This window comes from Lactuca sativa, chromosome 6 (assembly GCF_002870075.4).
Source record: "Lactuca sativa cultivar Salinas chromosome 6, Lsat_Salinas_v11, whole genome shotgun sequence".
NCBI classification, from domain to species: Eukaryota; Viridiplantae; Streptophyta; class Magnoliopsida; order Asterales; family Asteraceae; genus Lactuca; species Lactuca sativa.
The window spans coordinates 73,700,227-73,727,151 of record NC_056628.2 but is presented as its reverse complement, the minus strand read 5'-3'; the positions used below and the strand labels follow the sequence as shown (position 1 = coordinate 73,727,151).

Genomic DNA, 26,925 nt, shown 5'->3' with positions numbered 1-26,925 from the left:
TATTTCTTTTGACAATCCTTTAGAAGAATTTGTAGTTTATCGTAAATTTTACAAAAGTTAGGCCGAGCATTTTTTTCTAATTTATATTGTCAAGGGCTTTTAGAAAGGTGAAATTTGGATTATGAGTTTATTATTTTGTAACAAGAAAAGAGAAAGTTTATAAAAACCGGAGTGGATTCTATATGCCAACTTTTGTGGCTCAATCTAAATCTAAATAGTAAATATCATAAACCCCTTCAAAATTCGAAGCACAATCCTACTTATTCGCTTACTTTCTTCCCTTTTGACTTTTCTTCAATTGATCCTACCACATCCATCGCAAATATTTAAAGATATTCACAAGATATACTGGTGCGAGCCACCTTAGGACCAGGATAGGATAGGCCCATAGCCAACCTTAAATTTTCAAAAAAAAAAAATTCATTTAGAAATAAAATATTATTTGGATGCATGTTATTTAAAAGAAATTAGTTCAATTGGAAAGGTATTTATCTCTTTCCTAAGCATTAAAAAGAGTTCAACTCTATTCCTTTGCATTTGAGTTTTTTCAAGTAATTTATTTTTAAATTTACATTTTTACCCTTCATATTTAGAAGTTCAATTCTTTTAGTAAGTTAGTTTTCAAAATTTATATATTTCACACCTCAAATTTTATAAATTTGCATAATTCCATTTTTAGATAAATTTATTTAGTTCTTAGTTTTCTAGATTTATTTTTCTTATATATAAAAAAGTTTGTATTTTGAGGGCTATTATCACTTTTCGTATAAGGCCTTCAAAATCAACGGACCGTTCATATATATATATATATATATATATATATATATATATATATATATATATATATATATATATATATATATATATATATATATATATATATATATAGGGAAATCTTCAAAAAAATCCCAAAGTTTTTGGCCAATTTATGATCTAATCCTAAATTAAATTTCATTAACGAAAACAGACAGGAAACCAGGTAATATAATCACTTTAACCATTTTTACCTTTTTAGCATGTTACTCCTTCCCTCAGGTTATCTTTTCACATGGAAGTAAGATTAGAGCAAGAATTTGTTGCTTCATGTGGTAATCTCCCATTCACTCTTCTACAAACACATATATTCAATGCATCTCTTATCTCTATCTCTATTGATAATATATGTGTTAAACATGCATGAAACAATAGTATAGCAAACATGCTCTTAAAAAGACTCATGGAACAAACAGTACAACCATAGGTTGATCCATGACTCAAATTGCAGTTTCTGTAAAAGATGTGCAACAATCAAAGAAATTATTTGGTCAATCACGGGTCTATTCAAGAACCTACAAATTGAAGTTTATGTAAAAGATGCTCTTTATCCCCCTCAAGAAGTTTTTGCCATTAGAGGTGCTTTTGAGAAAATGATGAGCTTTATTAGTGAGCTTGAAGCTGTACCAACATCTGCTGTAATTGAAGGACCATTGGAACCAGGTTTGACCAACTCCCGATCAACAGATGTACCTGAGGATTATTCAATTCCATTCCAAATTACCACAACTCAAAACCAATTCCATTACCATATCGTGACAAACCTTCCCCCCATCCCAATTCCATTCCGACTTCACCTTCACCATTGATGAGGCAACCTTCTTCATCTGTCCTTGTTTCTCCCCTTAAACCACCCCTCAATATAAAAAGAACATTGGAATCCCGTTGATTCAACCCTTTCCACCTCCTACTCCACCGCCATCACTAACTCCGACTTCCAATTCCGCCCCGTTTTATGGACCATTGACCAGGGAAAAAGTTCGACCAAATCAATGTTGAGAAGCTTGCAGAACACCACCATGGGGGGGTTTTTATAGAGGAGTGGGTGATAGGGAAGGTTAATAGAGGGTAACTTAAAATCCTAATTATGAATCAGAATCAGGAAAAAAAGCAAATTAGACATTAGGAAGATGATAGATTGTTTTGAAGTTGAAGAGGATCGAGTGTATATATGGGTTGATTTCAATCACCCAATTGACAAATTGAGCAGATCAGTGTTGAGAAGCTTGTAGAACACCACCATCTCCATATCTCCTCCTGTAGAACACCACCATGTCACATGTTACCCACCTGAAAATCAAATGAGAGGAACTCTATATGGCCTTGGTGAACAAACGAAAGAAATAGAAGTATATTCTTGTCCATCTTCACAATTTCGATTACCTATCTGCCAATAAAACGAGAGAAAAAGAGGGGGGATAATGAGAAATGCATAAGAGAGATTTTAAAGTTGGGTATCCGGCTAATCAAAGGTTCACCGGTTCAAAGGACTAAAGTGAGTGTAATAGCATGTAACCTATCCTTTTTCATTAACGAAATTTAATTTGGGACTATATCGTAAACAAAGACAAAACTATGAGACTTTTCTGTAGATATATATATATATATATATATATATATATATATATATATATATATATATATATATATAGGCCTAGGTTATTCTATTCAAAGTAATTATTGTGTTATTGTATGCATAAATGTGGGCCAATCAAATTTACTTATTTTAAGAAAGTGATTAATATATACTATTGAATTAAATATAATTGAAAATATCATCTTAATTAATTACAAGGGTAATTTAGTCAATTAAAATAGATTTAATAAAGGAAAATTGCATTTTTTTAAGGGATCACATATTTTATTAATTTTAAAAATCCGATTTTACATATTATAATCTTTTTAATTTGGACATTCTGATAGAATATGTTTATGAGTATATTAAAAAATAAAAATATTCTTGAACCATAAATAATAAAAATATTCTTGAACCTATTTCTTGATCATGAATTTAAAAACTGCTTGTAGAATAACAAATCCTTGAACAATCAGTTGAAGAATAAAAAAATACATTATTTCTTATAGAATACCGGTAACAATTGTTAAGAATTACATCAAAATCTAACAACGACTAATACATTCTAAAAGAATAATGTGATCCGTTTCAATTTTGTGGTCCATTCTTCAAGCATCAACTTCTATGATTCCAACATAATTAGAATTTGTGATTTCATTCCAGCAAAATTGGAATTCGTGATTCCATTCCAATAGAATTGGAATCACACCAATTTCAACCATTGAATCATCTACAAAAATAAACTTGATACCTTTTCAGAATTCAACCTTGTCAAGATCCTGCACTGTCCACATAAATGAAGTGTTAAATCAAAAAGAATGAAACAAATTAAAGAAACTAGAGATGAATGAAGAAACAACTTCAAGTTACCAAGAGTTCAAGAAACTAGAGATGAATGAAGGGTTGTAGTCTTGTTGCAGTTGCAATGTATGAAAACAAGAACTTGAACAAAAATCAAAATCTTGGAACTTCAACTTTATGTATGGTAAAGCTTTCAGCTTATGAGAAATTGAATTAATCTTAATGGATTCATGAAAAACCTGCCATGGTAGGTTACCCAGATAGATCTTGAAAGAAGTCCCCACCAATCGTTTTTCTGGTTGTGAACCTCTTGGTGCAGCCTTATTTACAGTAAGAGCCCTTCCACTCAAATCCTGTTTTTGTTCATAACAAATATTACAGATTAATGTGAATATGTAATAATTAAGATGGTTAGATGGAGAAGAAGATTAAGTTTACATAGCCATTGAACTTATCCACAACTTTCTCAGCTTCTTCTACTGTGCTCATTGTCACAAACCCAAATCCTCTATTGTGCTCATTATTTTTATTCTAAAAAAAATACAGTTTAACATGCACTAATCTCAAGAAACTCTCTAACCTGATCATACCTTATGCAAACCAGGTGGTAGATCGCAAATCGTCGAGAAAGTCAAAGACGACCCTTCAACAGGAACCATCGGTTGATACTTGATCCACCTTCACTCACCACCAATTGCATTGTAATTTAGTGTGTTGCAACAAAATTATCAAAAGAAAAAACTAAAAATTAATAACATACCCAGTAAAATCACCGTACAGGAACACTTGATTGCCACCATGAGACCAAATAAACTGTGTATGAACCATTCTTCCGCAAAATTTACCTCAATCTAACACTGTAAACGTATGCTTTGGTGTATGAGAATATCAATTGATCAACTGAGTTTACAAAACACATATCGAAAAACTGAATACCAGAAGGAACCAATAAGAGAAAAATAAAATTGGGGAAGAAATAAGGGTTCAAGAAAAAACAAATCTTTATGTAGATCCTGGCGGCAAAACTTAAAGATATACATTACATGCATATACATAGAACTGTTGTGCGTATCTGTATCTGTATGTAGAAACTAGGGGAGAGCGACTCAAGTAAGAACATAATCGCTTGGATTTCTCAGAGCCATAGAAAACAGCTGCCGAGAAACAGTACATAAACCATCAACGTAGCCTCGATCTGTCTCTCTTCCGCTTCGACTCCTTTCTCAGCTGACTCAATTCCTTCCTTCGCGATCTCCAACGCTTCTTCCTCTGCCTTCTTTAGCTTCTTCCCCAATCTGAAATAGCCCCGTGTCCTCCGCCATCGACGATATTTCCATTGCCGTAATTGCCATTGTTGACGTCATAAGAAACAATAGATGTCTCTGGCTCAGGCCATCAGATCGAATCGATAGAGGCGCAACTTTAGGGCATTGTGCCTTATAGTAGAAGACAGGGGTTATCATGGCGCCACAACTTCACTTAATTCCTGGAGGTTGGAGCAATCTTGGGATTTGGGGATTGATAATATTGATCGTGTACGAGTGTACGAGCAGGAATCTATCTAGAGTTTTAAAGTGGTAAATGTAAACGATTTTGCCTAAATTCAAGGGTTTATGATTTGAATAATTAATTACTAAAATTAATTAAAAGCTAAGATTACAATTTTACCCATATCTAAGTTTTTAAATTGATTGGTCCACAATTATGTATACAATAAGACAATAATTAGTTTAAACAGATGAACCTAGCTCTCTCTCTCTCTCTCTCTCTCTCTCTATATATATATATATATATATATATATATATATATATATATATATATATATATATTTCAATCATTTTGTAAGGAACATCCTAATTTTTTTTTGCTCTGCCCGGGTGTCACATTTTCCTTTAAATGAACCATTAAAAGAGACATAATCCTCAAACATATACAAAGATGGATGGGTGTAACTAACACTTTATTTATTTATTTATCTAAGTTCTTATGTTTGGCAAAACAAAAAGTGTTTTAACAAATTTATTTGAGATTTTTCCCCCAAATTCTTTCAAATATACAATTTATTAATTATAAAAAAACCTAATATTAAACCTATCTTCTTATATTATTTTACTACTATATTTTAGCTATAGTATATCAACTTGTTTTTACTAAATATTATTTTTTATCATATAATCCGTAACATTTTAGCTAATCTACCAAACATAGACTTAAATATGAGATTCCAACATGCCCCTTGGTCTCTAGACTATTTCTAATATTACGTCACATATGCCATATATATAGTCCTAATATATGGCACTAATAGGCATCACACCTACAACTAACAAACTCTATGGTTTTAATGAATATAGTCTCAAACCCATAAACTCTATGGTTTTAATGAATATAATCTCAAACCTATAATTAACAAACATGTCATAAACTCTATGGTTTTAATGAATATAGTCTCAAACCTATAATTAACAAACATGTCATGTTAGATTGAAACATTAAATTAGTTGAAAGATCTTCACTTGAATCTTATCCATTTAAATTTTGTATGGTATCATGTTAACTTGTTCATTTCTTATAGAACATATCTCTTGAGACCCAAAGGTCTAACGAGGCTTGCCAATAATTACCATGTTAGACACACAAAGTTCTTGATACATTGACACTAATAACGAACATTACTAGATTTCACAACAACCATACACATAGATCTTACATACTACATACATAACACCCACATCACTTAAAACATAAAACACGACCAAAAAAACCATAACTCAAAGTACTCGTACTTCGATCGAGATCATCAGTACTTATTCATGTACCAAAACACACCTCCTTTTTCCCCCTCCGACTCCACATACAAACACTCCTTGGCCTCTCTCCACATCGCCACAAAAAACGGTGTATCATCAAACCGATAATACTCCCCAAGAATCGGCTTCACAGCTTTCGTTGCTTCCATGGCATAATAATGAGGCATTGTAGAAAACAAATGGTGCACAACATGAGTATCCGTTATATTATGAAACACCTTATTAAGCACACCATAGTCACGATCCACCGTTGCTAAAGCCCCCCTCAACCAATCCCACTCCGAATCATCATAATGAGGCAACGAAGGGTGTGTATGTTGAAGATAAGTGATCATAACAAGAAACCCGTTCACAACAAGCAATGGAACACCATACACGCAAATCACCCACGTGAGACCTTTGAGTAATGCGATACGGTATAGTAGATATGAAATGACGATAATACCCCCGTCGGATATCCAAATTTGGAGACGTTCACGGGTGTTGAAAATTGGGCTGTTTGGAGCGAAGTGGCACGCGAAACGATCGTAGGGTCTACCGGAGACGTTGAAAGCTAGGTATAATGGCCAGCCTAGGGTGAGGGTAGTGAGAAGAGTTATGACACGTCCCGGAGGGTAGTTTAGGTATTTTGCGTACCATGATAATTTTGATTTTGGTTTTGGGACGAAAACTTCGTCGCGTTCTAGGGATGCGGTGTTGGAGTGATGGCGGCGGTGGCTGTATTTCCATGAGAAGTACGGGACGAGGAGAGCGGAATGGAGGATGAGGCCGACTGTGTCGTCGACCCATTGGTAGTCGCTAAACGCGTGGTGGCCGCATTCGTGGGCGATGACCCAAACTCCGGTGAGGACACAGCCTTGTGCCGCCCAGTACACCGGCCAGGCGAGGGCGGAGATGGACGGTGGGAGAAGGTGGAAGTAGGTGGTGAGGTGGTAGAGGAGGAAGGCGGCGGTGAGGTCGTATGCCACGTAGGAGAAGGACCGGAGAAGTGAGCGGTTGAAACAGTGGGGAGGGATGGCTTTTTTTATGTCGCCGACGGTGAACGGCGGTTTTGTGGAAGGGACTCTGTCGAGAGGATTGTCGGTTGTGGTGACAGCTGGCATCTGCCTTCCTGCTCCCATGATTTAATCTGTAAGTAATTGAAAAAAAAAATGATTATAAATTAGTTTGATTAATGGCTGAATTCGATAAACATGTAAACTCAACCCAAAAAATGTCTTGCTCAAGTTGGTGGTTATATTATATAGTTAGGCAAAATGATAACATGAATGTTAGAGTTACGTGTAAGATTATACGTTTTTTTGCCTCAAGTTTGTTGAAAATATGGTATGTTTAATAAAATCAGCTACACTTTTCAACATTAATTATGCACAGATAAAAAAAGGTTAGAATGTTTTGTAAAACTCCAAATAGAGATTAATTAACTAGACAAACAAGACGTATATGAGATATAGAATACGCAAGTGGTGGATCAAAAAAATATTTTTACTTATGAACACTAAATAGTATTGGTATATATTTATAAATGAAAATACATTCTTTTACTTTTTGTTCCTACATATCCTCCTATTCAATTAAATGGTGACATGTATAATATTTAATTATCATTTAATGAGATTTAATGATATTTTAAGATACTAATAATATGACATATGTCATCATTTAAATTGATAGGAAGATTGGTAGGATGAAAATGTAAGAAGATATTTAATTTATCTTTAAACAAAGTAAACTTATTTAAGAGTTAAAGTGGGTGGGCCCACTAGTGGTGTGTGAAAAGTGAAAACAAACATGTTGGACTTAGCTCATTTAGTTCGTGGGGGTGGCATATACTTAAAGAATAGGTTAAAGATTTGAACTTCATAACCACATATGGAATGTTTGGCTTTAGATTTTAGCTTTTATAAAAAAAAAAAAAATTGCAAATTGACTTAATAAAAAACTATAAATATAAAAGTTACTTCAAATAAAGTTTAACAAAAAATTCTTTTATAATTTTACAAATTTTAGATTTTAGCTTTTATAAAAAAAAATTAATTTGCAAATTGACTTAATAAAAAACTATAAATCTAAAAGTTACTTCAAATAAAGTTTAACAAAAAATTCTTTTATAATTTTACAAATTTTAGATTTTAGCTTTTATAAAAAAAAAATAATTTGCAAATTGACTTAATAAAAAACTATAAATCTAAAAGTTACTTCAAATAAAGTTTAACAAAAAATTCTTTTATAATTTTACAAATTTTAGATTTTAGCTTTTATAAAAAAAAAAAAAAATTTGCAAATTGACTTAATAAAAAACTATAAATCTAAAAGTTACTTCAAATAAAGTTTAACAAAAAATTCTTTTATAATTTTACAAATTGATTTAATTAGTTTTTAGAAACAATGAAGTGTTTTTGATAAGTCATAAATTACGTAATTTTACATGTTATTAAAGTTTCCAAGTATTTTTACCAAACATTTAATTATATACAAATAAAAACTACATCTTCTTCTAGATGTCAACTACAAGCTAACTAATTTGTCGACGATATAGTGTATATGAATAGCTATTTATGTTGAATGGGGTTCATGTTAGCCACGTGCAACAAGAAGAGATGCATAATTGCATATGAAGCAAATTAAACGCCAAAAGCATCAAACCTGAAGAAAAGACACATGTCCCATGAACTATTTTATTTACGTGTAGAAATCATAACGTTCAAACCTTTATTAGGTGAAGGTGATGAAATTCAAAAATCATCTTTAGAGTTGTACTATTTTCATAAACTTATATTATTTACAAACTCAAAGCTTTGTCTTATTACTATTAGATTATAAAACCATACATGCACAAAGTACAACTCGCTACACAGAATTTTGGTTCTCTATTCAATTGGGCTTGAAGACATAACTATATTCTGGTTAACTGAAAAAATCAATATAAGGATGAACAACACCTCACTAAATATCGATGAATTTGAAAGGAAAAATGGATATTATGACTTTACTTTGAAGATATTTTAGAAAATTTCCGTTTGTGAAGGATAGAATATAATCACTTTTGCATCACTTAAAGAAGTAGTAAAACACAAAACGTCATCTTTATAACCACCTCTTTCTGATTTCAGAAGCAAAATATAAAAGTTTCTTATTTTGGTTTGCATAAAAAGTTAAACATTCTTTTTTTGGAAAATATTCATTTTCAAATTATTTATTTGTGACTAACCATTATTAATCTTGATTGTGGTTTACGAGTTTTTCTTTTAGCATCCTTGAATCAAACATGTTTAAGATGAAAATCGAAACAAGTAGTCAGAAATTATATAAAATCGAAATTATTTCACATGCATGTGTATTCAAAGCCAGATACAAATACATCTCTAATGCAACGGAGAAACTAACGAAAATTTGCAGACAAATCAAGAGAAATAAGTCGAAATTTAAAGATCAGATGATCGGAATTCGGAGATCTGTTAATCGATTAAAAATGCAGCTAATCAATCTTAACACAATAACAGAAATCGATTATAATCATCGAAACGTTTTTAATTACGAAATAATCACTGAAGCATGATTCATGACACGATCATCAATATACAAAGATAAATCGATTAATTTAATACAAGAAGATAGAGGAGAACGTACCAGAGAAGAGAGGGTTAGAGAACCCTCGGATTTCTTCGTTAAGCAACAATGTTTCGGAGAAGCGCTTTCTCTGTGTGTAACAAGTGCTTCGTCGTCTTCATTCACTGAACACGCGGTTTGTTTATACAGTGACCGAACTGCAAAAAGTACCCTAAACTTTATGCATATTTCAATCAGGTCCCTTAAATAGTAAACATTGGTTAGATAAATAACTTATCTATATGAAAAAACTTCAAGAATGGTAATTGTGTTTTTTATTTACTTGCTGTCAGTTTAAAAAAATTTCAAACTTGTATACCGGTTTCAAATGAGATTTTTTTTTTTTTGGTCTCTTTCAAACTTTTTTTTTTTTCGTCCCTATAAAATTTGAAATGGCAGTTATATTTTATTATTTTTGTAAATATTTTATTTGTATTTTTGTACAAATTTATTTAATATTTATTTGGTCCCTATAAAACATGAAATAAAAATATTTATATTTAATATTTTATAATTACAAAATAATTTATTTAATATTTTATATTTTATGGACGAAGGGGCATAAAAGCATGGTGGAAAGTATATGTTGCAAAAACTTCGGTATCAATCATTCAAGTAACATGTTATAAAGAAACCTATTAGAAAATTATGTTTTAATTAAAGAACGATTTTATAACTAGGAAAAACTAGTTTTTAATTGTGTCCCAAATAAATCCATAAAAAATCTTGTACGTAGTCCCCCAACTCAAAACCTTCATTGCAATTGAAAGAAGCATATATGGTAATCTTCTTCAATGATTTTTCAGGCCAACTAATAGGAATGAGAAAGGATGAGGTTGATCATGTGGCTTTCTTCAGTTGTCTTAGGTGAGACCATAAAAGAATGAGAGGTGAAGGCTGTAGAGGTTGTTGTTGGTAAGGGCGTAACGAATGCAAATCATCAAAGGAAGACGCGAGGGATAGTCCATGACACGAAATGGAGGTAGAAGGTGGTTTGGTGTGAGAACAAGAATCAATGCGCAAGAACAATGTTTGAAAACTCAAACCTTGACTTAATCTTTAAGATCAACGTCTATTCTTAATATGTAGTTCTAGTCGAATCTGGTAAACCAGTTAAGACTTGAAGATAAATAATCAACAAAGTATTCAAGTAATAAATGAAGTAAACTTGAGTATAATCAATGCAAATATAATTTAAGAATAATAAGAATGTTAAGAAAGAACTTTGTCTGGAAGGAAAGTTGAAAATGATGTGAATAGAATAATTGCTATTCTTGGATTAATACTTCGATATGAACTCATGAAATATCCACTCCTTAAATAATGAAGGAGGAACATAATACAAACTGGAATACATTCAAATGACTGGATAATCGGTGTTTGACAAACTAATATCTAAAAGACACACACGTTTAAGTCCTATGAACTGTTACATCATGAAAAAGACAAAATGCATTAAATGCATGTACAGACACTAACTTCGAATCACCACTATCCCAGATTCTTCATGAGCTCGGAGCACCTTCACATCTCGGACACTAGCTGACTTTGGATCTTGATTGGTTCAGATTGCTAGAGGTTCAGTTTTCATGTATTAACAATCTCCCCCTAAGTGAACTTAGCAATGTTGTCAAATTAGTTGGTATCTTCAGATAAGAAAAGGTAAGCACTTTGATCCAACTTCGAACTTCTGAATACCACTTGAGATGATTGATAAACTTATTCTTCACATGCTCTAGAGCATCACTCTTGGCTGCATTGGCTATGAAATTCTGCAGAATGGTTGAAGGAACGAGATTCTTATCCAAGACTTGGAAGAATTCTTTCATGTTGGTCTTCTTCTTCAAATAGATGTATCCGAGTTCTGGTTCTTCAATCTGAACTTCTGCTAAAATTTGGGCTTCAGGCAGTTCACATGAAATTTTCGCTAACACTTTATCAGTTCCAAAAAAGTGTGCGGACTAAATGTTGGATTTGCAGAATTCAACTACATAATCCTTCAAAAAGTTAATTGCAACACTGTATGCTCTGATGCTCAGTTGATCAATTTGGCGACTTCGAAAATGAGCAACAATTGTGAGAAATATTATTTTGATTGATAGATGGAAAATCAACGTCCGTTATGGTGATGGTGGTTTGTTTGTTTCGAAAAACGTGATATATGTACAACATGCAATTCAGGTCGAAAATTTCTTTGAACCTTGCTTCCAAACCCAACAATCTTTGTTATTCTCTTCTGAGACCACACTTCTTTTTGAGGGTGTGCGTTGACGGGGTAGAATGTCTTCAACCTCTTTCACTCAGTTCTTATGATGGTTTGAGGATCATCACTAGGATAAAATGGAGCGAACTTTATGTAGTACTTTTCGAAGGGGGAGATTGGAAGATCGATCGGGTGTGAGTCTTGCATGGGCAGATCAAAGTACATGAAGGGCACAACGTCTTGGTCGTGAATTATCCCTTCTCGGAAGAGTGGGGATATGCCCAACATCGGATTGGGATTATCTTTTAAAGCTTGGATTTGGATGCTCTCTTCAAGTGCTTGATCAATTTGAGCTTATGACCAGCCTTCAGACTTTCTAAAGGTCCTTTGAGGACTGTGAGGTTTCGAGGAAATGTTCTTCTCTTTGTCTTGATGTGGTTTTCTTAAGTCAGAGATGAATTTTTGAATGGTTTCAGGGATGATGAACTCTGGAGGAGCAGGAATTAGAGGCTCTTCTGTAATATCTTCTGGTTTCTGAATAGGAAAACCTTCAACGATTGGGACGATTCTTGGAAAAGGAATAGGGGCAGCATAAACTGAGTGGCTCAGAATGCATCGACGGTGAGCTTAGTCTCGACTTTAGCCATTTCACGGCTTCTTTGAAGAACGTCTGCCAAGGATGATGGCCAAGTGACAGCGGACCATATCCTTCTTTCTTCCTCCAATAGAACTTTGGCTGGAAATTTCCGAGGAGCTTGAAGTCATACAACAAAATTTATGAGTAAGTCTTTATCTTCTTCTTTTTCTTCATCTTTGGTTGGAAGGTCCATGGATATAACATGTATGTGATCATCATCAGATTCATCTCGGAGACTAAAATCCGAGGCCGATTTCCATTGAACGGTTCGACCCTTTTGGCTAGGTCCTTCTCCCCGTATTGCTTCTGAAGGCCCTGTATCCGAGGCAAGTTGAGATGTAGCTTGGACTTTAGACAACCTTTCGAATAATCCACGGAAGCTCATGTTGATCTGCTTGGATAGAGCATCATATGCTTTAGCAATGGGAGCTTGGGCTTTCAGATGATCAAACAAGGTACCTAATATGGAAAGCATTTCATCAAACTTGTTGCTGGGAACGTCAACGATGTTCTAGCAAGCTCAAAGTAACTTGATGAGGACCCGTTGCATGATGAGATTAAGTCCGTCCTTCTTCCTGATTTCTTTCTCTAACCTCTGGATTTGCTTCTCATGACAGACATGTGTTTGCTGGATCAACTTGTTTATTGCTTTTATCATGTCGTCATGGATTTTCAACATAATGGAGGTGGTAGAGATGTGGTGATCCCAGCTGTCATTGTATTTTTGTTCGACTTCTTCCAAGGTGTGCTTGAATCATAAGGAGATGAGATGATCAAGTTGATCCGATCGTTCGGCTTCGGAGGGCCAATTTGTTGAATCTTGGAAAGAGATTGGAGGATGACATCGAGCTTGGAGTCGAGGCTGGAAACCTTCTCATCAATCTTGGAGTCTAATGTGCCATTGATTTGTTGAGTGAGTCAACCTTGGGGACAGTTGTAGCTATGTTGTCTCGGAGTTCCAAAAGGGCAAATTGATCAACAATATTTTCATCTGATGATCTAGTATCTTAGGTGGAACTCTCAGACTTATCATCATTACTATCTTTTTTGACTTGAGGTTCAAAAGGAGAGGGATTATTTTATGTTTGATTTCCTTGAGGAGGATATGTTTTAGTTTCGCCTCCTTGATTTGCTTTGACATTGTCATCAATATGGATTTCTTCATCGACAAGTTTCGAGGAAGATGATCACAGTCCGAAGTTATATATAGGCTTTGAAGAAGAAGGCTTTTGTAGAGACTTGAATGAGGAGAAGAGTGGAGGAGCGCCAACAGAAGCACTATCATCATCCAATATAAACTCCATTGAGCGTTCTTCATCCTAGTGATGTTGGAAGACATCAGTATGAGGAGACTTGAGAGGATCATCCGAGATGATTGTGGTTTGATAAGCTTCTCTTGTTGCAAATTCTTGATCTGTTACTTTGTCTATGGGAGAAACGAATGGCAGGTTGCTCTGAATTTCATGTTTGCTCATGGAAAAGTGAGTTGATTCAACTTGATCACGAGTCAGCTCAGGATGTCTAGTGTGAGCCATGTTAACAAGATCAATCCAATCTTCTTTAGTAGAACCTGGTCGTCCTTTACCTAAACCAGGTATCAAACCATTTGGGGCTCTAGAAGTCGGAGGGACAACCCCAGCTTCTGAGAGCTTAGGATCCAAGACAGGGGCCCCAAATCGTGCTTGTGTTGAAGAAAATAGGATTTATGAGATGACATGTGGGTTTGTTCTTGGGGGTGAAAGGAACTTTGTTCAACACCAACATCATCTTTTTGGGAAGATGAGGGTGGATCATGTGGAGACTCCCTGTGAGGGTGTGCAAGTGGTATTGAAACTCTGAAGGGTGCTTCGGAAGAGTGGCCAATAGGGGTAAACAAATGACCAGAGTCAGTCGGAATTTCATCATGTGATTCCTTTTGAGAGGAACCACTGACTTTGGCTCTCTTTTTGGTTTGAGCTTTGGTAGGAGAGGCTTTGCATTTGGCTGCCTTTTTCTTTTTGCCACCAGTCGAAACTGGTTTGACCACATCTGTGGGCTGATCAAAAGAGACTGGGGCAGACTGTGTTGGAAAAAACAGAGTCGATGTCTCTAAGTGATGTTTTAAGAAAAAGGAACCTGATGGAAGAATGGCCAACATGTGTTGTGGCTATCTACGAGTGGGTCCGAAAGTAGATTGGTTTGGAAGTCTATACGTCTTAATAGCTTTAAATGAGATAAATATGTCTTTCAGTTATGTGTTGATAGGGATTGGCTCTTCTCTCTCTCTCTCTCTCTCTCTCTCTCTCTCTATCTCTCTATAGAGTTGTTGAAGTGTAAGATCCTAGAACTTCGGACTTAAAATCTCGTGTGGCTTTCTCTTGATGACAAACTTCCGAAAGTCTTTCCATATGACCTTGGTCAAGTCGACAACGTTGTTCCTTCCTGAATAGATGTTTTAAACGACATACAACCAATCTTTGCTCATGGTATCTGTGTCGCCATATTTTCTTGAAAGTCCTTAAAGAATGAGGTGCATCAACACGGTCCAAAGGTTAGGAACTGCTGATTTCTTGAACTTCTTAGCCTTAAACTCTTTAGTGTACCCAATTTCGTCGAGGAACGTCTAGAACTCTTCAAACGTGATTTATTTCACTTGAAAACCCTTAGGGTTTTCTGGAATTCTAATGGCTTTGAGGAATGTTTGCTTTGAAATAGGAACAATTCGATCACTATTGATTTTCGTCTCTAGAGCACCATCTTGAATCTTGATTCTCTCGAAGGCAGTGTGAAGGATGCCTAGAGGTATTTGAGGGTTTGAGGTTTTGGTGGGTGGAATGGAAATGGGGTGATGTGAGATGAACTCGATCATCACTCGAATGGATTCGTCATAATCCATAGGATCGAGTGAGAAAAGTTTGGTCGTTTCGTGAAGGATTGATTATGTGGATGAAGTTTAGGCGAAACCTTTCAAACATTTATTCTTGGAGAAAAGTTTGGGAATTTTTGGGACATTTTGAGAGGAAGCCATTGTTGCAGATATGAAAGCTTGAAGAGAGAATATTGGAGAAGAAGATGGTTTAAGAGTGAAAATTGAACAATTGGATTTTGAAAACCTTTTATAGGTTGGACTTTCGGGTCGGGTTAGGAAAAAGTGCAATGATGACACCCAATTGAAAAATGGATCGTATTAAACATGTTGCCAAAATTGGCATGCGTATAAACTACAAGGACGAAAGATGAGGGGTCCATTCGTGCGAAATAAGAAAACTGTCGTTTCAGTTGAGTTGATGTGCACTTTATCGAGACGCGTGCAAAAAGTGCGATTATTTAGGAATTAAGGATAATCATTAAAAAAATAATCGTTAAATCATTTAAGAAAAACGTTTCAAAAAAACTTTAATGAAAAACCTTTGAAATCCACTTTGAAATAGAGGACCACATAATAAGGAAATTTCAAGATGGAATGTCATAAGATACTTTGAGGAGAAAATGAACACAACACTTGTACATGATATAGAGTTCAAGATGACACAATCTCAAACTGAATCTCAGAAGTAAAATGCATAAAGATCTTAGAGGATAATTGTAAACATATTTGAGATTCCGAGACGTGAAGGATCAGAGCTTGGACAAGGATAAGAGATGAAACTCATTACCATTTCGGATTTGAATTCCAAGATGAACCTAAAAATACTTTATTTGAGATAGATTCTGAGGCGAGATCAAAGCAAAATACCAATGTGACTATATTGGTTATGAACTTCAATAGATGAGGAAAGTTGTACAACTTATAACTAGAAGAAGAGGTTAGACAAAAATACATGTAAAATGATGCCTATTTGTTCCAAGAGGAAGTGATTCCGAGATAAAAAAAGATTTTGACCTCGTTGCCTAATGCGATGCGTCCAATCAGGGTCTAGGCTGTGTGCTCATGCAACGAGGAAAGGTTATTGCCTATGCCTCGAGACAGCTGAAGGAACACGAATTTAATTATACAACTCATGATTTGGAGTTGGGTGCAGTGGTCTTCATATTAAAGATTTGGAGACATTATCTCTATGGAACCAAGTGCACTATTTGATGGGTTTGAGCCATAAGAACTTTCCTATGTGCACATGCAAACCCTAATGCTTGGATATAGGTCTCTCTAATTGAACATGCATTGTATCCAAGGCTTACAATTCTAGATCTAGTGTAAACAATTGAATCTTATCATATGAAATCGGATCTAGAAGAATAACGTGAGTTGCTTGCTTGAGACTTCTTGTTCTTGGAGCTTAGAGTCACAATTGTCACTCCTCTAATGGCTTACAAACACCAACTAGCAAGAGGATGATCTTGAGAGAGAGAGAGAGAGGAGGGCAAGAAATCGGCTCTAGGGTTTCTTGCCTTGCATGAATGTCGATTTCCCTCACCCAATGGATCTACTTATACTATGAGCTATTAGGGTTTCACCCTTAACCCTAATTGAATAACTTAGGCCCTAAGCAATCCAAAGATCCTCCTAGATATTAGGCTTGGACAATTTTAAGGTCTCCTAACCCTAAAATCCGTCCACCCTTATATCCATAAGGATACATAGCCCAAAACACAACTATCACACATTTGACAGTTTATGCCCCTTTATTCAATTAGCCTCTTTAAGTCACCAAATTAATTCTCAATTAATATATGACTTATATCAATCAAATAATATTATTATTCCTTTAATATATTATTCTCATAATATATTAACAATAATATCTCTTCTCTCTTTACAATCATCCTGTCAAGTTGCTATGCTGAAGGCAACCCAAAAGGACCATGCACAACCGGGTCAAGTACTTACCAAATATAGTTACAGCCTTAGACACTAATCCAACAGTCTCCCACTTGGATAAGTCTAGTAACTCTATACGCAAACACAATCCGATTAGCAATCGTAGCTCTCAAAGACGCTGTCAAACTTTGATCTTATCAGTATCCTGTCCTTTAGATAAGGGATCGTATACTCCTCTGTTTAGATATTGTGCGGACAATCTCATGGAACTTATTGTCCAGCAGTTGGTTTCTCGATCTCAAATTCATTTGACATAGAACTTAATTGAACACATCAATTTAGTCTTGACTGGGCCCGGCACATAAGTCAAATCAAATCATCGAGGGGCCCTGATATCGCTTTTACCCTCTTAGGATAAAAGTAACAGATAAACTTCAACTTATATGCATTTACTATTTACTAATCAATTATACATAACAATGCGTTTTATGACATCAATTTACTGATGCGGTTTCGCATTGTCAATGCACAACCAATTAATAAACAATAAACCATATATCTTGGTTTTAAGACCATATGATATTATCGTCTTGCGATCACTTGCGTTACGTTCCATAAAGTGATTCCAGCAAGTGCGGGTTTATTCCAATGCTCAAAACTTGTTCATAAGCATTCATGAACGTTGCAGCAAACCTTTGCTATGTCTAATACCTTTTAGACAATCTACACACCAATTCCTGACAATCTTCATTCATATCTACTTCCAACATATGAACGATTGTGGATCATTCGAACAATTCGATTATTCTTAATAACTCAATTATTCAAGAAGTCAAAACATGCAAAGTGAAACAATAGTTAAACAATTAACATAAGACAGTAGCTTTACTTATAAATAATACTCATTTATTTAATCATCAAATGTCAATTACATTCATCTATTACATGTTTCCAAACTATCTAATCTAAACTAATATCGTCTTTCAGCCCAATGCTCCTAGCGTGCTGCAAATGCTTAACCCTACTAAGTCCCTTCGTAAGCGGATATGCTGGGTTATCCTCTGACGATACCCTCTTTACTACGAGGTGTCCTTCTTCTACTCATACCCTCTTTACTACGAGGTGTCCTTCTTCTACTCAATGTCTAATAAAGCGATATTTTCTGTCGATATGCCGAGATCTACCATGATGCCTCGGTTCCTTGGTCAAGGCAACCGCTCCTTCATTATCACAGACAATTTCCATAGGCTCCTTTATGGAAGGCACAACTCCATGGTCACCAATGAAGTTCTTCAACCACATCACCTCCTTTGACGCTTCACTCGCTGCAATGTACTATGATTCGCACATTGAATTAGCTACGGTTTCTTGTTTGGAACTTTTCCAAGTCACTGCTCCTCCATTAAGGGTAAAGACCCAGACCGGCTGCGAATGGTAGTTGTCCCTGTCGGTCTGGAAGCTTGCGTCACTATACCCCCGCACCTTTAATTCATCACTCCCTCCGAGGACTAAAAACCATTCCTTGGTTCTCCGAAGGTACTTAAGTATATTCTTGACCGCAATCCAATGAGCTCTGCCAGGGTTCCCTTGATATCTACTGACCATGCTCAAAGCAAAGGCTACATCAGGGCGAGTACAAGTCATAGAGTACATGATTGAGCCAACTGCGGAAGCGTAAGGTACTCGGCTCATCTCAGCTATCTTAGCTTCTGTACTCGGACTTTGAGTCTTACTCAATATGGCATTACTTTGTATCGGTAGTTCTCCCTTTTTTGAGTTTTCCATACTAAAACATTTTAGTACCTTATCCAAGTAAGTGTTCTGACTAAGTCCTATTAGTCTCTTACTTTGTTCTCTCACTATCCTTATTCCCAAAATATAGGAAGCCTCTCCGAGATCCTTCATAGCGAAGCACTTCCCGAGCCAGGACATAACCTCCTGCAGAGTCGGGATGTCGTTTCCTATGAGTATGTCATCGACATACGAAATGAGGAAGCTAACTATACTCCCACTGGCCTTGACATATACACATGATTCATCTTCACTTCGTACAAATCCAAACTCTTTGACTTTCTCATCGAAGCAAAGATTCCATCTGTAAGATACTTGCTTAAGTCCATAAATGGACTTCTCAAGCTTGCACACTCTATTGGGATGCTTCGGATCGACAAAACCTTCTGGCTGAGCCATGTAAACATCCTCAGCCAACTTCCCATTAAGGAAAGGACATCCGTCTGCCATATCTCATAATCATGAAATGCAGCAATGGCTAGCATCACCCTAATAGACTTTATTTTAGCAACTGGTGAGAAGGTCTCATCATAGTCAACTCTGGGAGTTTGAGTAAATCCCTTCACCACTAATCGTGCCTTATACGTGTGCATATTCCCATCCACGTTGGTCTTCTTCTTGAAGATCCATTTGCACCCAACCGTCTTACGTCCGAGCACATTGTCAACCAAATTCCAAACTTGGTTGTCATACATGGATTGAATCTCGCTGTCTATCGCCTCTTTCAATTTTGCAGACTCTGGGCCTGCCGTGGCTTCCTTATAGCTATTAGGTTCATCTAGATTTATTAGTGTACCATCACTAATATACGTGTCCCCTTCGGTAGTAATATGAAAACCATAAAACTGGGGTTGAACTCTAACTCTTTTGGAACGTCTAAGAGGTAAGGACTCGTCAATCGGTTCAACCGGAGTTTCCTCCTCGGGTTGAGCGCCAGTGTTAAAGGTTCCTTCATCGCTCGACTCTTGAATCTCTTCAAGATCGATTTGTCTCCCACTGTCTCCTTGGCTTATGAGTTATCGCTCTTGGAAAACCCCTCTCCTCGCAACGAAGACAACATTGTCACTCGGTCTATAGAAGAGATATCCAAAGGATTTCTGCGGGTAGCCGATGAAAATACACCGCTCACTACGAGGTTCGAGCTTGTCGTGAGTTTCTCGTCTTACGAAAACTTCACAACCCAAACCTTAATATGTGCCAACGAGGGAGCTTTCCCTGTCCACATCTCGTGAGGTGTTTTGGCAACCTTCTTTGTAAGGACTCGGTTAAGGATATGGGTGGCAGTCTCTAAGGCATACCCCCAGAATGAGATAGGTAGTGAAGCACGAATCATCATAGAACGGACCATGTCTAACAGGGTTCGATTACGCCTTTCTGCGACACCATTCAACTACGGTGTCCTAGGTGGCGTCAATTGCGAAACTATTCCGCATTCCTTGAGATAGTCGCGAAATTCAAGACTTAGGTACTCTCCTCCTCGATCGGATCGAAGCATCTTGATTCTCCTACCCAATTGATTCTCCACTTCATGTTTGAACTCTTTGAACTTTTCAAACGTTTCTGACTTGTGCTTGATTAAGTAAATATACCCATATATACTATAATCATCAGTGAAAGTCACGTAGAAGCGGTTCCCATCCTTTGTGGTGGATCTAAAGGGACCACACATGTCGGTGTGTATGAGATCCAATAAACCCTCACCCCTCTCACAAGTGTACGTGTCATCTTCCCTAAGGTCGAATGACTCCAACACACCATCCTTTTGGAGTTGGGCTATGCGCTTCTTGTTGACATGTCCAAGACGACAATGCCACAAGGATGCTTTATCCATACTATTGGAAGAATCCATACACAACACATCATTTCCTAGGTTATCTACAACCATAACAATTTCATAAATTCCATTACAAGGCATTGCTTCAAAATATAAAACACCATTTAGATAAGCATAAATCGAACCATTCTCATTATTAAACGAATATCTAAATCCTTGTCTAAATAAACCATGAAAAGAAATGATGTTTCTTGCCATATCTGGCGAGTAGCAACAATTATTTAAATCTAAATTCAATCCATTACTAAGCACTAAAGGATATACTCCAATCTTGGTAACAGGCGACGATCTTCTGTTCCCTATGATTAGATTTATTCTTCCAAGCTCCACATCCCTATTTCTTCCTAGTCCCTGCAAATTAGAACAAATGTGGTAACCACACCCTGTATCAAGAACCCAAGAAATAGCATGAGATGAATCATTAGATTTAATTGTGTAAATACCTGCAAAAGATGGCTTGATCTTTCCATCCCCGATGGCTTGCAAATATTCCGGGCAGCTTCTCTTCCAATGCCCTATTTTATGGCAATGGTGGCACTCTGCCTCCTTTGGGTTTGGGTTGGGTTTAGCAGGGTCAACCTTAGTCCCACTAGAAGATGAACCATCTTGGGACTTTCCCTTGCGGTGGTTCTTCAAAGAAGCCTTCCTCTTCTTGCTCCTTCCCTGCCCAATTGCCAAAACAGGAGCAGCGGGTGGATTGGGAGTTAGTGCAACGGACTTGTCCTTGAGGTTGCTCTCAGCAGTCCTTAGGAGCCCTTGGAGTTTGCTTAGGGTGACCTCTTCCTTGTACATGTGGTAGGTCATCCTAAATTGGTTGTAGCATGAGGGAAAGGAGTGAAGAACAATGTCGATAGCCAAATCTTCCCCAAAGTTGACATTCAACTTGCGAAGACGATCAACATATCTTTGCATCTTTTGCAAGTGCACGGTTAGAGACTCTCCACTTCCCATTTTAGAAATGATCATATTCGTTATGATCTCATATCGCTCTTGCCTCACGCTTTGGTGGTATCTCTCTATCAGGTCTAGATGCATCTCATAAGGATACATGTCCTCATAGGACTTTTGGAATTTGGAGTTCATCGTGGCTATCATGATGCAATGGACTTTCGTTGCATCACGCTCATGGGTCTCAAAGACAGCCATTTCTTTGGGAGTAGCAGTTTCTGGATTGATCTTCTCGAGCTTCTCATCGAGAACATACTCTTTGTCCTCGTAACGCGCGATCGTGCAAATGTATCTTATCCATTCGCTAAAGTTCGATCCGTCAAAAGTCACTTTTTGACAAAGGCTCATTAGCGTGAATGAGCTAGCAGCAGCGTTGTTCGTGTTAGACATCTACAAATAGAAAAGAACAAAGTTTGATTAGAGTTAAGTCCCTAATTAACACCCAAAATGAAAAATTAGTGCTAGGACCCAACAACATTATTTACACATTAGAAAAGGGATGTCGTGATCCAACATGCAAATAATTTGGAGGTAAGTGAATGACGATTCACTAATTCTTCACCATGAAAAACATAAGCTTAAGTTTTAAATGTATTGAGAATTCCTATATTTCTTTGAGATTCATTGAACCTTTCAATGGCATGTTTAAATCTCGATATGCCCCTCTAGTTTGTGACTGGGATGCCGATGATCACAAAGCGGGTGTGAATAACCATGCAAATCTACATGGTGCCTTCCTTGTTACACTCACCTATTCGATGTGCCGGTAAACCACACACGTGTTGGATTAGTGTCTAAGTCCATAACTATTTTGGTATGAACTTAACCCGATGGTGCATGGTCCTTTTGGGTTGCCTTCACCAAAGCAACTTGATAGGATGAATTATGGAGAGAGAGGATTAATTATGATTTATTAATATACTATGAGAATAATATATTAAAGGAGAAATCATATTGATTAATTAATATTAGTCAATAATTAATTAAGAATTAATTTTGTGGCTAAAAGACATTAATTAAACTTAAGGGACTAGAACTGTCAATTGTATGATAGTTGAATATTAGGCTAATGGACTCCATATTTGAGGGGTGGACGAATTCTATAGGGAAACCCATTAGAAATCGTCCTAGGCCTCTAAGGAGGGAGTCCATGGGTTGCTTAGGGCCTAAGCAGTCAAATTAGAGTTTCCTTGTTAGATAACCCTAATAGCCTCATTATTTAAGGATCCCTAGAGCACCAAAAACATGGCTAAGAGTTTCCTTAGGGTTTCCACACGTTTTTGGGTGCCTCTTCTCTTATCATTCTTCATCCTCTTGCTCTTGATGTTTGTGAGCCATTAGATGAGTGACACTTGTGACTCTAAGCTTTCTAAAGCCATTACAAGGAGGATTTGAGATTGTTATTGCTACATAACAATCAAGGTAAGATCTAAACCCTAATATTATGTTAATATGATTAATTGTATGCTAGATCTAGGGTTTAAAGTCTTGGATGAATTGCATGTATAATAGAGAAACCTAGATCCAAGCATTAGGGTTTGCATGAGCACATAGGATGTTCTTATGGCTAAAAATCCATCAACACGTTCCATCGAACTATGAAAAACAATGAATCACCCTTTGCAACCTTTTCTTAGAACCAGTTAGTGTGTCGGTTAACCACACACGCTCTACTAACATCTTAACAAGGGTGCAAAGTGTGATTTCATGGGATTGCATCAATTCACTTTTCCTAAAGTAACTAAGATTGAGATTTTTATGAAACACGTTTAGTTACTTTATATAGATTCATTATACATATTAATGAGGAGAGGATTGCCCTATCTTATCCGTTCGGCTAACGACCTTCCACCAGTGAAGCAAGCGGTGGGTGTGAGTGTACACCCATTAAGCGCCATTTTATAGGCAGCAACCTTATACCCACCTTATAGACCGGCTTCGTGAATGAGGCCTACTAACGGTAAGACTAGCATTTTAAATTATACATATACATATATATATATATATATATATATATATATATATATATATATATATATATATTAAGCTTGTAATAATATAATAGTATATTGTTGAATTTTAAATTTGTAAAATTCTAGGGTTTGAAATTTAAATTATTCAAATTAAACTGTTAATCACAAAACTTAAATTTCAAAACTTGAGGACAAGTTTTAAACTTTTCAAAACATAAGGATCAAATAGCAAATAATACAAATCAACTAATTAGATTATCTCAATTTGATCTTATTTAATATTACTTGCAAGACAATTCACCAATTCAATTCAAATAATCAATTATTATCATATAAGGAAATTATTATTCAACTAATTGGTAATTATCTTTTGTTTGGTCAAGAATATACTCATATATATGATTAAAATCGGATTTTAATGACCCAAAACAGTTAAGGCAAGTATCCTCAAGTAAAACAGCAAGAAATCCCAAAACTACCTCCAACTGACGCTTGAACTTGCCGAGTTCCACTATGGACTCGCCGAGTCCACAGTGGAACTAGTTGAGTTCATCAAACAAAATCACAAAAATTAAAATTTTCAAGCAACAAGCAATCAACCAATGCATCAATTCAATAGAAATCAATCAAAGCTCTGATACCACTGATGGGTTTGAGCCATAAGAACTTTCCTATGTGCAAATGCAAACCCTAATGCTTGGATCTAGGTTTCTCTAATTGAACATGCATTGTATCCAAGGCTTACAACTCTAGATCTAGTGTAAACAATTGAATCTTATCATATGAAATCGGATCTAGAAGAATATCGTGAGTTGCTTGCTTGAGACTTCTTGTTCTTGGAGCTTAGAGTCACAATTGTCACTCCTCTAATGGCTTACAAACACCAACTAGCAAGAGGATGATCTTGAGAGAGAGAGAGAGAGGAGGGCAAGAAATCGGCTCTAGGGTTTCTTGCCTTGAATGAATGTCGATTTCCCTCACCCAATGGATCTACTTATACTATGAGCTATTAGGGTTTCACCCTTAACCCTAATTGAATAACTTAGGCCCTAAGCAATCCAAAGATCCTCCTAGATATTAGGCTTTGACGATTTTAAGGTCTCCTAACCCTAAAATCCGTCCACCCTTATATCCATAAGGATACATAGCCCAAAACACAACTATCACACATTTGACAGTTTATGCCCCTTTATTCAACTAGCCTCTTTAAGTCACCAAATTAATTCTCAATTAATATATGACTTATATCAATCAAATAATATTATTATTCCTTTAATATATTATTCTCATAATATATTAACAATAATATCTCTTCTCTCTTTACAAATCATCCTGTCAAGTTGCTATGGTGAAGGCAACCCAAAAGGACCGTGCACAACCGGGTCAAGTACTTACCAAATATAGTTACAGCCTTAGACACTAATCCAACACTATTTTCACTGACCATAAGAGCCTACAACATATTCTCGACCAGAAAGAGTTGAACATTAGGCAACATCGGTGGGTTGAGATACTCAATGATTATGAGTGTAAAATACGCTATCATCTAGGCAAGGCTAATGCGATAGTAGATGTCCTCAGCCGGAAAGAGTACTCAGGTCTCAGAGTGAAGATACTTACAATGAGCATCCATTCACATCTGTCTGCACAAATCAGAGAGGCTCAACTAGAAGCCTTAAAACCAGAGATCATGTTAGATGAAGCCTTGAGGGGAATGGAAAGTACTTAGAAATCAAGGAAGACGGAGTTTACTATTTCATGAACCGGATCTGGACCCCAAAGTTCGGTGGTTACAGAGAGGTTGTCATGGACGAAGCTCACAAGACTAGATACTTTGTTCACCCAGGTTTGGATAAGATGTATCTGGATCTCAAAAATCTGTATTGGTGGCCCAACATGAAAGCAGAGATCGCTACCTTCGTGGGCAAGTGTCTAATTTGCGCCAAGGTGAAGGTGGAATATCAAAAGACCTCAGGTCTACTTCAATAGCCAGAAATACCTAAGTGGAAGTGGGAAGGAATTGCGATGGATTTCATTACCAAATTGCCCAAGACTCCAAGTGGTTATGACACTACCTGGGTAATCGTCGATAGATTGACTAAGTCCGCTCACTTCCTGCCAATCAAAGAAACATTCAAGATGGAGAGACTAACACGAATCTATATCCAAGAGATAGTCCGTCTGCATGGTGTGCCTGTGTTCATTATCTCCGATCGGGAAAGCAGATTCACCTCGAGATTTTTGGCAATCACTGTAGAAGGCTCTTGGAACTAAGCTGGATATGAGCACAACTTACCATCCACAGACTGATGGGCAGAGTGAGAGGACCATTCAAACCTTAGAAGACATGCTGAGAGTGTGTGTTATCGACTTTGGTAAGTCGTGGGATACCCATTTTCCGTTAGTCCAGTTCTCCTCCAGAAATCATCTGAGAAACCACAAAAAAGATCGTTCAAATTCGAGAATGACTAAAAGCTTCAAGAGATAGACAAAAGAGCTACGTCGATAAGAGACGAAAACCATTGAAATTCCAGGTTGGTGACTGCGTTCTATTGAAGGTGTCACCCTGGAAAGGCATGATACACTTTGGAAAGCTGAATCCGAGATACATTGGGCCATTCTAGATCTTCGCTAGGATCGGCCCCGTAGCTTACAAACTCCGTTTACCTCAAGAGCTTAACAACGGGCATCCTGTCTTCCATGTGTTGAATCTCAAAAAGTGTGTATCCGAAGAGACTTTTGTAATCCCACTTGATGAAATCGAGATCAATGAGAGTCTTAACTTCATGGAAGAACCAGTTGAAATAATGGATAGGGAAGTCAAACGAACAAAACAAAGTCGCATCCCGATAGTGAAGGTCGCTAGAATGCCAAGCGGGGACCTGAATTCACTTGGGAGCGCGAAGACCAGATGAAACAGAAGTATCCGCATCTCTTTCCCTAGTCCGTAATTGTAACGCTTGTGTTTCCGGGCTTGCCATTTGTAGCAATGTAATAGTCTAGGTTAACCTTTGTAACCCAATTTGAAATAATAATAATGTATTATTTGAGTATTATGTGTTTTGTGCTTAATTGCTTAATTATGTGGTTTGATTAATTAAGAATGAAAATAAGCGTCAAAATTTAAGTGTAAAATAAACTTAATATATTAGGGTTAGGAGACCTTCGCGTGGATATAAAGAACGTCGAAA

General features: G+C 36.4%; 1 protein-coding gene across 1 annotated transcript; it reads right to left on the bottom strand.

Annotated features, from left to right (window-relative positions):
• Positions 1–5,844: 5,844 nt before the first annotated feature.
• LOC111890254 (delta(12)-fatty-acid desaturase FAD2) lies at positions 5,845–9,754 on the bottom strand. The gene is made up of 2 exons (XM_023886408.3): positions 9,632–9,754; positions 5,845–7,130 (listed from the first exon to the last, which is right to left on the bottom strand). Exon 2 carries the CDS (start codon positions 7,120–7,122, stop codon positions 5,992–5,994), a length of 1,131 nt encoding a protein of 376 aa, XP_023742176.1. The 5' UTR covers positions 7,123–7,130; positions 9,632–9,754; the 3' UTR covers positions 5,845–5,991.
• Between the last annotated feature and the right edge of the window lie 17,171 nt (positions 9,755–26,925).

Excerpts from the sequence above, each read along its gene's own strand:
- LOC111890254 (XM_023886408.3), bottom strand. The coding sequence starts at position 7,122 with ATGGGAGCAGGAAGGCAGATGCCAGCTGTCACCACAACCGACAATCCT.